Source organism: Mobula birostris, chromosome 8 (genome assembly GCF_030028105.1).
Source record: "Mobula birostris isolate sMobBir1 chromosome 8, sMobBir1.hap1, whole genome shotgun sequence".
Lineage (NCBI taxonomy): Eukaryota > Metazoa > Chordata > Chondrichthyes > Myliobatiformes > Myliobatidae > Mobula > Mobula birostris.
Window position 1 is genome coordinate 100,563,180 of NC_092377.1, and position 12,691 is coordinate 100,575,870.

Below are 12,691 nucleotides of genomic sequence, written 5' to 3' on the forward strand. Positions count from 1 at the left end.
GGGTACGGCGGGTTGTGGTCTAAGAGGGGTACGGTGGGTTGTGGTCTAAGGGGTACGGCGGGTTGTGGTCTAAGGGGTACGGCGGGTTGTGGTCTAAGGGGTACGGCGGGTTGTGGTCTAAGGGGTACGGTGGGTTGTGGTCTAAGAGGGGTACAGCGGGTTGTAGTCTACAGGGTACGGTGGGTTGTGGTCTAAGGGGTACGGTGGGTTGTGGTCTAAGAGGGGTACAGCGGGTTGTAGTCTACAGGGTACGGTGGGTTGTGGTCTAAGGGGTACGGCGGGTTGTGGTCTAAGGGGTACGGTGGGTTGTGGTCTAAGAGGGGTACAGCGGGTTGTAGTCTACAGGGTACGGTGGGTTGTGGTCTAAGGGGTACGGTGGGTTGTGGTCTAAGGGGTACGGTGGGTTGTGGTCTAAGAGGGGTACAGCGGGTTGTAGTCTACAGGGTACGGTGGGTTGTGGTCTAAGGGGTACGGTGGGTTGTGGTCTAAGGGGTACGGTGGGTTGTGGTCTAAGAGGGGTACAGTGGGTTGTGGTCTAAGGGGTACGGTGGGTTGTGGTCTAAGGGGTACGATGGGTTGTGGTCTAAGAGGGGTACGGTGGGTTGTGGTCTAAGAGGGGTACAGCGGGTTGTAGTCTACAGGGTACGGTGAGTTGTGGTCTAAGGGGTACGGTGGGTTGTGGTCTAAGGGGTATGGTGGGTTGTGGTCTAAGGGGTATGGTGGGTTGTGGTCTGAGAGGGGTACGGTGGGTTGTGGTCTAAGAGGGGTACGGTGGGTTGTGGTCTAAGAGATGTTCGGTTGGTTGTGGTCTAAGGGGGGTGAAAAGCCTACTTTCCTCGAAAGCATTCGATATTAATTATTCCAACTCACAGGAGCACAAGGAAAAATATCAACTGATTGGGAATCTAGGCCAAGGTCCAGCCAGAATCCTTCTTCTCCAAGCATACAGGGATTTTTACCTCCTCTGAGTGTGACCGTTGGGCTTGTCATCCGGCGGCAGCTCGATGATCAGCACACAGGACTGAGCATGTTCAAAACCCTCTCTGCTGTTGGGAGTCTTCGGAGAACACTGAGTATCCAGCAGGAAAACCTGAGAGATGATACAGTTGTGTTCCTGATCATTACACAGTGAAATACAGCTCTTAAAATACCTGCTATTTGGGATCTGCATTCCTCGAACAGAAGATTGGATCAATCTGAGGGGTAAATGTTTAGATGGAGAAACACATTGTGGTAAATTTTAATGACTGTGAGAGTTTTGTTCAGGGTTCAGCATTGGACAAGTCATTCGGCCCACCAGGTTTTGCCAGTCTTGATGCTAATTTATTCTAAATGTCCTCCACCTGCATATCAACTATATCCCTCCATTCCTTTCATATTCATGTGCCTGCCTCAAACTCCACCACACAACCTATTTCCACTACTAATCCTGGTAACCTAGTCCATGCACCTACCACTCTGTGTGAAAAAACCCTGCCCTACACATTACCTTTAAAACATCTTACCCCCAGCACCCACCGTACAAGTATGTGACCTTTCAAGCCTAGGGCAAAGATTCTGACTAACTGTTGGAAATAAATGGGTAGAATAGCTACGGTACACAGATTAGAAATATATCGCCATTACTTTAAAGATGGAGTTGCTATCACCGTAATGTGGCTACAGGTGAATTCTACCACAATAACCTTGCCTCAGTGTCTGAGTGAATGAGTAAAAATCATACACATTTACCTGTGCTGCACACTACATGCACTTTGAATTATATTTTATTGACTTACTTGTGGTAATATTTTGTTTTATGTGCTGTGTGTGATGTACAGTCTTGTAAGGGCACCGTGGTCCGGGGGAACATTGTTGTGGGTGCATTGTGCTCCGGAAGTACATTGTTTTGTTTGGTTGTATGTATGTACAGTCGGAGGACAATAAACTTGAACCTGATATTTGATCAACTCGAAGTATGGGTTGTTTTCTCTGGAGTGGAAGATGCTGAGCGGAGATCTGATAGAGGTTTACAAGATAATGAGAGGCAGAGATAGAGTAGACAGTAGACAGAGAGTATCTGTTCCCCGGGTAGAAATGTCTAATACCAGTGGGCATGCGTTGAAGGTGAGAGGGGGTAGGTTCAAAGAGGATGTGAGGGGTAAGTTTTTTCCCTTACACAGAGAGTGGTGGATGCCTGGAATGCTCGGCCTGGGGTGGTGGTGGAGGCAGATACTTTAGGGACATTTAAGAGAAGTTTAGACAGGCACATGACTGTGGGGAGATGGAAGGATATGGACATAGTAACACACACAAAATGCTGGGGCAACTCAGCAGGCCAGGCAGCAGCTGTGGAAAAAAGTACAGTCCACGCTTCATCTTGTGCGTGTTGCTTGGATTTCCAGTGTCTGCAGATTTTCTCTTGTTTGTGATTGTATATGGACATACATTAGCTTAATTGGCCATCTGATCACTAATTTAATTGTTTTGGCACGGCACTGTGGCCAAAGGGGCTGATCCTGTTCTATGTTTTATTATGTTCCAACTACAATGGCTGGCATACATGGATATCAAACTGGGGAAGAGTATAGTGAATGAGTTTGCAAATGTATAAAACCATGGCAAGAAAGAGGCATTCACAGAACCACACAACGCAGTACAGGCCCTTCAGCCCACAATGTTGTGCTGACCTTTTAACCTACTCTAAGATCAATCTAACCCACATAGCCCTCCATTTTTCTATCATCCATGTTCCCAACTACGAGTTTTTAAAAATGTTCTTAATGGATCTGCCTCTACCACCACCCCCAGCAGGGCGTTTCATGCACCCACCACTCTCTATGTAAAAATAAACTTACGCATAACATTCCCTCCCCATACTTTCCTCCAGTCACCTTAAAATGATGCTTCCCTGGTATTAGTCATTTCTGCCCTGGGGAAAAGTCTCTGGCTACCCACTGGATCTTATCTTGTACTCCACCACCAAGTCATCTCTCCTCCTTCGCTCCAAATGGAGAAGTCCATTTCTCAAAACTAAAGTAAGATAAAAGCCCAATTTGAATGAGAGGTCATGTCATGATGCAGAAACATTACAAATCAGGTAGACTGGAAATCATGGGTAAAGGCACCAAAAGCCTGAAACACATTTCATTTCATTAATTTAATACAGTTTATCAAATGAAAGACAACACTTTACAGTACCAGCAACCCGTGTTCAATTTCTGCCGCTGTCCGGAAGGAGTTTGTACGCTCCACGTGACCACGTGGGTTTCTTCCGGGTGCTCTGGGTTCCTCCCACAGTCCAAAGACGTGCTAGTTGGTAGCTTAGTTGGTCATTATAAATTCTTCCGCGATTAGGCTAGGGTTAAATCGGGGGTTGTTGGGTGGCTTGGCTTGAAGGGCTGGAAGGGTCTGTACCATTCTGTATCTCAATAAATAAATGATTTTTATGTGGAGCATCTTCCCACATTATTCAAGACTAATATCATGTAGTGGTTGATGGTGGTAATGTCAAAGAACAAAACGCAGTGATCTGTGGGTGAGGAAAAAGCCACTTCATTGGTGGAGGTGAGTTCCAACATTTACTGGGCACCGGCAAACTTACTGATGGAATTGAATAAACTTTCTAGTTGATGGGATTGGCGCACTTCAGCCCAGAATCACACTCAGAAGCAGGTGTTAGAGGAGGCAGCTGAGGATTATATCGTCAATCTGAGTGATTTTATAAGACTGTAATTCTGACAGTGTCAAAGGCAATTGGTGTTTGAGTCATGTAACGAGTGAACGTAGGCTACACTCTATCTAAGAAAGGACATGCTGGCATTGGAGAGGGTCCAGAGGATAATGCTGGGAATGAAATGGTTAATATATTGATGGTTCTAGGACTGCACTTGCTGGAGTTTAGAAGAATGGAGCGGGGGAGGGATCTCAATGAAACCCATAACCTATTGAATATTGAAAGGCCTAGATAGAGTGGATGTGCAGAGCATGTTTCCTGTCATGGGGGAGTTTAGGAACAGAGGGCACGTTTTCAGAATAGAAGGACGTCCTTTTAGAACAGAGATGAAGAGGGATTTTTTTCAGCTAGAGGGTAGTTAACCTGTGGAGTTCATTGCCACTGATGGGCTGTGGGACCAAGTCATTGAGTATATTTATAGTGGAAGTTGATATGTTATTGATTAAGCAGGGCATCAAGGGTTAGAGGGAGAAGGCAGGAGAATGGGGTTGAAAGTGATAGAATGGCGGAGAAGACACGATGGGCTGAATGGCCTAACTCTGCTCCTATGTCTTATACAGGTCCTTATCTTACCTGCTGTGCCATTGCCCGGATTCTCCAGTACTCTGCCTCTGCGCTGGCAGAGTGTGAGGGTGCTGCTACCTTCACCTCACATGCATCACCACTGAAGCTCTCTGAGCCACTCCGGAAACAGGCCAGCAGGTTCTGCAAGGCAAAGAACAAACCTGCTCAATCGTACAAGCCACTGAGGGGTGTGCTGCTTGCTGAGTCTAACAATGCATCTTGAACAGGTCTGCTTGCTTCAGTACGGAATCTTCAACGACTGCACATTGGCATTTCTCCATTCTCTGCCTGTCAATGGGCCATCTCTCTCCATTCTCTGCCTGTCCATGGACCATCTCTCTCCATTCTCCGCCTGTCCATGGGCCATCTCTCTCCTTTCTTTGCCTGTCAATGGACCATCTCTCTCCATTCTTTGCCTGTTCATGGGCCATCTCTCTCTATTCTCTGCTGTTCATGTCTTTGAAACATAGCTGTTGTCTCTGCTTCCACCACTGCCCCGGCAGAGTATTCCAGGCACCAACCACGCAGTGTTAAAACAACTTTTTGCCTTATAAATTCTTGATGAATGGTGTCAGCCTAAAACGTCGACTGTTTACTACCCCCATGGAAGCTGCCTGACCTGCTGAGTTCCTCCAGCATTTTGTATGGGTTGTGCTGAATTTCCAGTATCTGCAGAATCTCTTATGTTTATGCCTTGCAAATCTCCTTCTCTCACCTCAAAGCTATGCCCTCTTAATAGTCAATATTTAATATTAATATTCAGTACTTCCACCTGTGCAAAAAGGCTATCTACCTTAACTATACCCCTCAGCCCTCGATGCTCCAGAGAAAACAGTCCAAGTTTGTCCAACCTCTCCCCATAGCCGATACTCTCTAATCCTCTTGAGGGCACACTCTCTATCTTTATTCCTCAGTATCAACACTTTGATCACTTGTTTCATGTCTCTTTATCTCATTGGACCAACACTCAGCGTTTACTTTATTCTGTGCACCTGCTCATTAATGCAAATATCTAATCAGCCAATCATGTGACAGCAACATCAAAGCAGACATGGCCAAGAGGTTCAGCTGTTGTTCAGGCCACATATTAGAATGGGGAAGAAATGTGATTTAAGTGACTTTGACTGTGGAATGATTGTTGGTGCCAGACAGGGTGGTTTGAGTATCTCAGAAACAGCTGATCTCCTGGGCTTTTCACGCAGAACTATCTGTAGAGTTTACAGAGAATGGTGTGAAAAACAAAAAGACATCCAGTGAGTGGCAGTTCTGTGGGTGAAAATGCCTCGTTAATGAGAGAGATCCAAGGAATGGCCAGGCTGGTTCAACTGACAGGAAGGTGCTAGTAACTCAAATAACCAGGCGTTACAACAGTGGTGTGCAGAAGGGCGTCTCTTAATGTACAACACACTGAACCTCGAAGTGGATGGACTGCAGCAGGAGACCATGACCACACCCTCGGTGGCCGCTTCATGGGATGCTTCCTGCACCTAATAAACTGGTCACTGAGTGTAAACATTGTGCTTCTGTACATGCTGGTGTGGAGCACCTTGGCATTTCTCACTGTGTTAAAGCTACTGCAAATTGTTGATTGTGACGCCAAATCTGAAAGACAGGGGCAACAGAGACAGACGACAGACAAATTTTCATCAGACTATGTAGAGTTTGTGAGGCAGCTTTCAGACTCTACCACCCTCTCCCTCTCCAAGGACAGAAGCTATCTGGTTTCCCTGATGAACAATCTGGTCAAACCACTACTTCTTTGAAGCTCTGGTGAACGCAGCCCTATTGCAACGTGGAAGTTGTGGCAAGGCAAGAGTTAAGATATTGACCAGACAGGAAAGGACTTTGAAGAGCACAGGAGGGGATTGGAGCCATGTGGCATACAGTGGATTTAATCGTAAGATGCAAGGAACACACACCAACTAAGGGACAATTACTTCACTAACTTCAAAGTATCGTCAGCTATCAGCTTGTAGGTTCCATCGACTTTTAGCACCTGTATTGTGAATGGCAACTGATCTTGCAAATGAGGAACTCCAACATACATAGTTAACCACATGGTGATTGTTCATAACTCAGTCAATTCTGTGTGTAGTGCCCTGGTTCACATTTTTATTTTTTATGCTGTAGGTATTTCATTTAGCAGCTCTGTAAGAGCTATTTGTTCTGCTTTCAGTCTGTTTGGGTTACCGTTGAAGATAAGCGATGATGAGGAACGTGAGCCATCCAATTAGTGGGACATTTTCTTGGTGAGGGACAATAAGGTTGGTCTTGGGCTTTTGTTCGAGGGAAGATGAAGAGAGAAGTCGCTGCGGAGAACCAGTCGTAGCACATGATCCCGCGGGAGAGCAGTTTGTTCAAGATGGATTGTGAGCGACATTCAGAAGGTGGTGTGTGCTTTCATGTTGACCGAGGGCCCAGCACGTGTGTGACAGAGAAATTCAAGATGAGCTCCAACTTGTGCACATTTGACTGTTTAATTAGAATGAACCCTTTTCTTTTTGTTATTCTTTACTAACACTTTAGTTAGATTCATAAATATAATTCCTTTAATCGTATGCCGTGTGCTGTCTGTTATTTTGTGGCACTAATTTGTAACAGGGTAGCAATTACACAGCATCCACACAAACCAGGGTTTGGGGTGGGACGAACCGTCTCAATCTCATGAGTTTGGCGGGACTTGAGAGCGTCTTCCTTAGACTTATGCAGCTAAGGAAACCAGGGTGTTTCATGTATAAAAATGGCATTTCCTTCCTCAAGCTTCAGAACAGTGTGGGAGACAGGGCCATGCTATTCTCCTTGTGCACGAGGAAAATAAAATGTGTTTGATTGTGAGTTTTCAGAGCCCTGTTAGACACCTTGCAGATGTCACTCATTGTGGTCTGTTGCATCAGCTACAATCCCCAGGAGCAGCCTGAATCACAGCACTACCTTTACTGGCTCCAGGGTAACCGTGAAGGCATCTTGCAGAGCACAGCAAGCCAGCCTCCACATCTCGTCGGTGAACACAGGTCCAGCAGTAACCAGGACGTACCTGAAAGAGAATCACCAAAGGTAGTGGAGTACCAGCAACTATTCAAAACAAGGAAGCTTAAAGCCAAATCAGCATATCTATAACATGTTCACTGAAATCTTGAATTGATGATTAGGGAGATTTGGCAAGTCAAGGATCAACTTTATTCACCATATACATTTACGTGCTCTAAGACTTCGCCGTGGTGTGTTGGTCACGGTGTGACATGCAAAACACCACCATTCAGCGTTCAATGCTGTGGATCTGGAGTTACAAACAGACCACGGGTAGCACAGTAGCACAGCAGTTACAGCACCGGCGATCATCAAATGGGGTTCAATCCCCACCACTGCTTGTGAGGAGTTTGTACGTTCTCCCCGTGACCGCCTGGGTTTCCCCCCACGTTCCAAGGTCAGGGTGAGTGAGTTGTGGGTACCAGAATCATGGCAAAACTCATGGGTTGCTGATCTGATTGATGAAGGTGACACATTTCACTGCATCTTTTGACGTATGTGTGACAAATAACCTTTGACCTTTAAACCTTTAGACCGGATGAGATAATGATTTCCTTTTCTAATTAAACAGATGACTGGATTTCTACTTTTTTTTTTCCAATCCAGATTTCACTATGGAGTCTTTGCAAACTCTTAAATATGTTTAGAAGAAACAAAAGCAGCAAGTTTATTTTACATTCACGACTTTCATGGATGTATAACGCAAAGGTGAAAGTAAATGAACAAAAGGATGTACTGTGACTGTCTTCTTTAGTATACAAAGCAGTCTCATATCACTTATCAACCACCAGCTCCTGCTCCATCCTTTCCCTTCACCTTTAATTTTAAATATTAGCCAATTCCCTCACCTCTTTCCAGTTCAGATTAAGGATTTCAACTCAAAATGTCAACTGTTCACTCCCTCCACAGATGCTGCCTGACCTGCTGAGTTCCTCCAATGCCTTTATATGCTGTTTCATATCAAATCAACACAACTCTGACAGCTGGAGGACAAACTACCATTTTAACAAATTAATCCCATTAGGTTCAGTGATCAAGCAGAGGTGGAGTGAGATTTGAAATCCCACTAAGTGCAAGGAGAATTAGCCAAATAAAATTTGTAAATATGCATATCCTCTAGTAAGTAGTAACTATCCTAATTCTTCCCTTGTAAGACAGGGCATACAAACCCAAATAACAGGCAACGTTACTGATACTAACTTTTCAATGTATGCAGCTAACGGATCTGAAATATCCCAAGTCTATGAGAACTTAAACTCATTGTCCTGGCCTACACTGGAATAATGCTGCTATACGACTGTTCCTCGGAGTTGGTGACATTGTTTGCATTTCCAATGTCCCTGGATTCCCACTGCAACAAATCACAAAAGCAGTTGGAACAGAGCAGAATAGGTAGGCAGGAAGAGTACAGGACAAATCCGCTCACTGGTGAATTGCTAGGATTGGGTGCAATGCTGGCTCTATAGGCTACCTGAATATGGACAACATTAACACCAATTTTGGCCTGGTTGCATAGGGAATGTACCACTTTATGGCATTCACTTCCTGACACTTGAAAAATAAAATTTTGCTCCCTACCTTTCCCTCCAGGAGTAGGGAAGGATGAGTGGATCAAAAAGGACTTTTCTCAGTCCCATGAACGTGCTCTGAGATAGAGTCATAGAGCACTTCAGCACAAAAACTGGCCCTTCAGCCCAGCGTCATGCTGATATGAGTTCAGTGGGGCAGGAACAAGCTGAAATAATGGGTCTACCTGATACAAGCTAAAACATCCCATCTAGTTTGTGCCAAACTGTAATTCTGCCTAGTCCCATCAACCTGCACCTCGACCATACCACTCCCATCCATGTACTTATCCACACTTCTCATCATAGAGTTATAGAAAAATACAGCACAGTAACAGGCCCTTTGGCCCATCTATTCCATGCTAAACCATTCAAACTGCCTACTCACATCGACCTGCACAAGGACCATAGCCCTCCATACCCCTACCAACTATATACCTATCCAAACTTCTCTTTAAACATTGAAATCCAGCTCACATGCAACTTTTGTGCTGGCAGTTCATTCCTCACTCTCATGACTCTCAAGGAGTTTCCCCTCATGTTCACCCTCAAACTTTTCACCTTTTATCCTTAACCCATGACCCCTGGTTGTCGTCACACCCAACTTCAGTGGAAAAAGCCTGCTTGCATTTACCCTATTAAAACCCGTCATAATTTTGTATACCTCTATCAAATGTCCTCTCAATCTTCTACATTCCAAGGAAAAAAGTCTTAACCTATTCAATCTTTCCTTATAACTCAGTTCCTTCAGATCCAGCAACAGCCTTGTGAATTTTCTCTGTACACTTTCAACCTTATTTACATTTTTCTTATAGGTAGGTGACCAGAAATGCACACAGTACTCCAATTATGCCTCACCAATATCTTATACAACTTCAACATCACATCCCAAAGTACTCAATACTTTGACTTACGAAGGTCGATGTTGCAATCTGGGCTGGTCCTGTTCCTCGTCACCATGCAGCCCAATTCCATTTCCTCTGGTACCCCAGCCATAAGAACTTACTCTTCTCAACGACTGGAGATCCTCTGAGGTTCAACATTCAAGCCCAGTTCACCTCAGCCAATCCAAACTGAGCCAAACCAGGGATATAACATCTCACATGCCCTCCATAAACGTAGTACAGTACTCGGTTTGAGGATGAAAGGTTAAATACTGGTGAAGAACAGAAAATGTAATATTGAGCCTGCCATACACACAGCCCCCTCAAGTTGAACCATTAGGATGCTAAGATGGGACGTGACAGCTATATAAGATTACGAGGAGAGCAGAGGGTTTAGAGTGCAGGACACCTTTCCCCGTATCAGACGTACTGGGGGAAAGTATAGGCAGGTAACACAGAGTAATGGGTGCATGGAACACCCTGCCAGGGGTGGAAGGAACAAGATGGAGGGTTGTGTGGGAGGGAAGCATTAGATTGATCTGAGAGTGGGTTATAACATGCATGTACTGTGGCAGGTAAATCAAACGAGATGACATAGCTTTAGGGTAAGGGGTAAGAGATTCAATTACAGAATCCTTCTACATCTTAGTATGATGGTGTTCCTGTTCCTACCCAGAGCATGCATGACTGACAGTAGTAAAAACTGAGCTACTAACACAATGAAGGAAGGCCAGAACATTGCCAGAGACGGAGAACATTCACTGTCACCCTAAACACCAGTGGCGTAACAGCCGCTGTCTGAAACGGACACGATGGGCCAACGTCTGACACGGACACAACTGGCCAAATGACGCCAATGCCCAAGAATGGAGAAGTGGAGGATACATCCCAGATTGGTCACAGGGAAAGCCTGCCTCGCCATTGAGCACATCTACAAAGAGCACTATCACTAGAAAGCAGAATCCTTCATCAAGGAACCCCACCAATCCAGGCCATGCTCTCTTCTCACTGCAGTCATCGGGAAGGAGGCACAGGAGCCTCAAGTCCGACATCACCAGGGTGAGGAACAGTTATCACTCTTCACCCACCTGGCTCCTGAATCAACGTGGATCACTTCACTCACCTCAACACTGACCTGATTCCACAACTGATAGACCCACTTTCAGACTCAACAACTCTTCTATTATTCTTTTGCACATTGGTTGTCTGTCAGTCTTTGTACACTGTTACTGATTCTATTATTGTTCTTTGTTCTACTGTGAATGCCTGCAAGATAATGAATCTCAGGGTTGTACACGATGATATACAGATACTTTGATAATATGTTTGTGTGACTCTATGATCAAGGCTCTGAACCACAGCTCTTTGAGGGGTAGAGTTCCACGCAATCACAGAGATTTATGAACAGTTGGTGGCTCGCGAAGTTCCCTGGCCAGAAGGCTCGTCCCCCCACTGGGACGTACCCAGTGTACCCAGGACGGAGGCACACCTACCTGATGCAGGAGCAGCCCACCCGGGAGATGGTCTCAGTGGGTTCCGCAATACAGGACACGAGCAGCTGGAGCAAGTCTCTCAACATAGTGTTGATGTTGTTCTCGTAGCCAATGTCTGCACAAGGAGGAAGAGACCTGTCAGTAAAACGTGACCTTCGCATCACAGCCTATGCCGACCCTGAGCATGACCAGGGGCTTTGACACATGATCCAAGGAGAAGACAGATGACAACCAAGGGATTAATAGCAGAGTTTCTTGTAATCAGTCCTTCTAATTATGGAAGACAGCAGTGTATTACACTATAAGACCATAAGACAAAGGAAAGAATCAGGCCATTCGGCCCATCGAGTCTGCTCCACCATTCCATCATGTCTGATTTATTGTCCCTTTTAAACCCGTTCCCCTGCCCTTCTCCACATAACCTACGATACCCTTACTAATCAAGAACCTAACTTTAAATAGACCCAATGATTTTGCCCACACAACCATCTGTGGGACGAATTCCGCAGATTCACCATGCTACGGCTAAAGAAATTCCTCCTCACTTGCATTTTAAATGGATGCCTCTGTGTTCTAAGGCTCTGCTCACTATAGGAAACATCCTCTCCATGTCCACTCTATCTAGGCCTTTTAATATTCAATAGGTTTCAATGAGATCACCCTTCTGAGCTCCAGCGAGTCAGGCCCACAGCCATCAAACACTCCTCATACGTTAACCCCTTCATGCTCGGGATTATTCTCGTGAACCTCCTCTGGACAGTCTCCAGTGCCAGCACATTCTTTCTTAGATTTGCGGTCCAAAACTGTTCACAATACTCCAAATGTGGTCTGACTAATGTCTTGTACAATCTCAGCATTACCTCCTGGCTCTTACATTCTAGTCCTCTCGAAACTGACAGTAACATTGTGCGTCGTTGGGATATAGGAGGAAACGAGCCGCTGATGCAAACCCACGCGGTCACAGGGTACACAGCTCCCGGAAAGTAGCATCAGAGCCCAGCACTGAACCTGGGCTACTGGAACTTCTGCTAACTTCACCACTGCGTCAGCCTAACTCACAGTTTGACAGAGTGAGAGGTCAAACCTGAGACATTCTAACATAGGACAAGATCGCATCCAGCTTGGCCACAGCAATCTCCCAGCTGAATCCAATTGATGTCCACAGCAAACTCATTCTACAGTTCTCAGGCACAGCGACAGGTCCTCCTACTGACCACTGACATTTGCCGACTGGGCTTAATCCAGGGTGTTTTCCACTAAGCAGGCACTTTATTGAGAAGCAGCACAGCACTGGCATAATAACCGTGACAACCAATCACCTATTAATAAAGAAAATGGGACATTGTTGGCTCTTTGGCCCAGGAAGTTGTGCCGACCTTTTAACCTACACTAAGGTCAATCTAACCCTTCCCTCCCACTTATCCCTCCATTTTTTAAAAATCA

At 45.4% G+C, this 12,691-nt stretch overlaps 1 protein-coding gene across 2 annotated transcripts in view; it reads right to left on the reverse strand.

Annotated features, from left to right (window-relative positions):
• The window catches only part of arfgef3 (ARFGEF family member 3), a 158,046-nt gene that overhangs the window by 17,709 nt on the left and 127,646 nt on the right, over positions 1-12,691 (reverse strand). For both annotated transcript variants that reach the window (XM_072265804.1, XM_072265803.1), the window contains 4 exons: positions 11,249-11,363; positions 7,211-7,313; positions 4,289-4,420; positions 960-1,090 (listed from right to left, as the gene is read on the reverse strand). In XM_072265804.1, the coding sequence (XP_072121905.1) occupies positions 960-1,090; positions 4,289-4,420; positions 7,211-7,313; positions 11,249-11,363 (481 nt within the window). The remainder of the gene's footprint in view (positions 1-959; positions 1,091-4,288; positions 4,421-7,210; positions 7,314-11,248; positions 11,364-12,691) is intronic.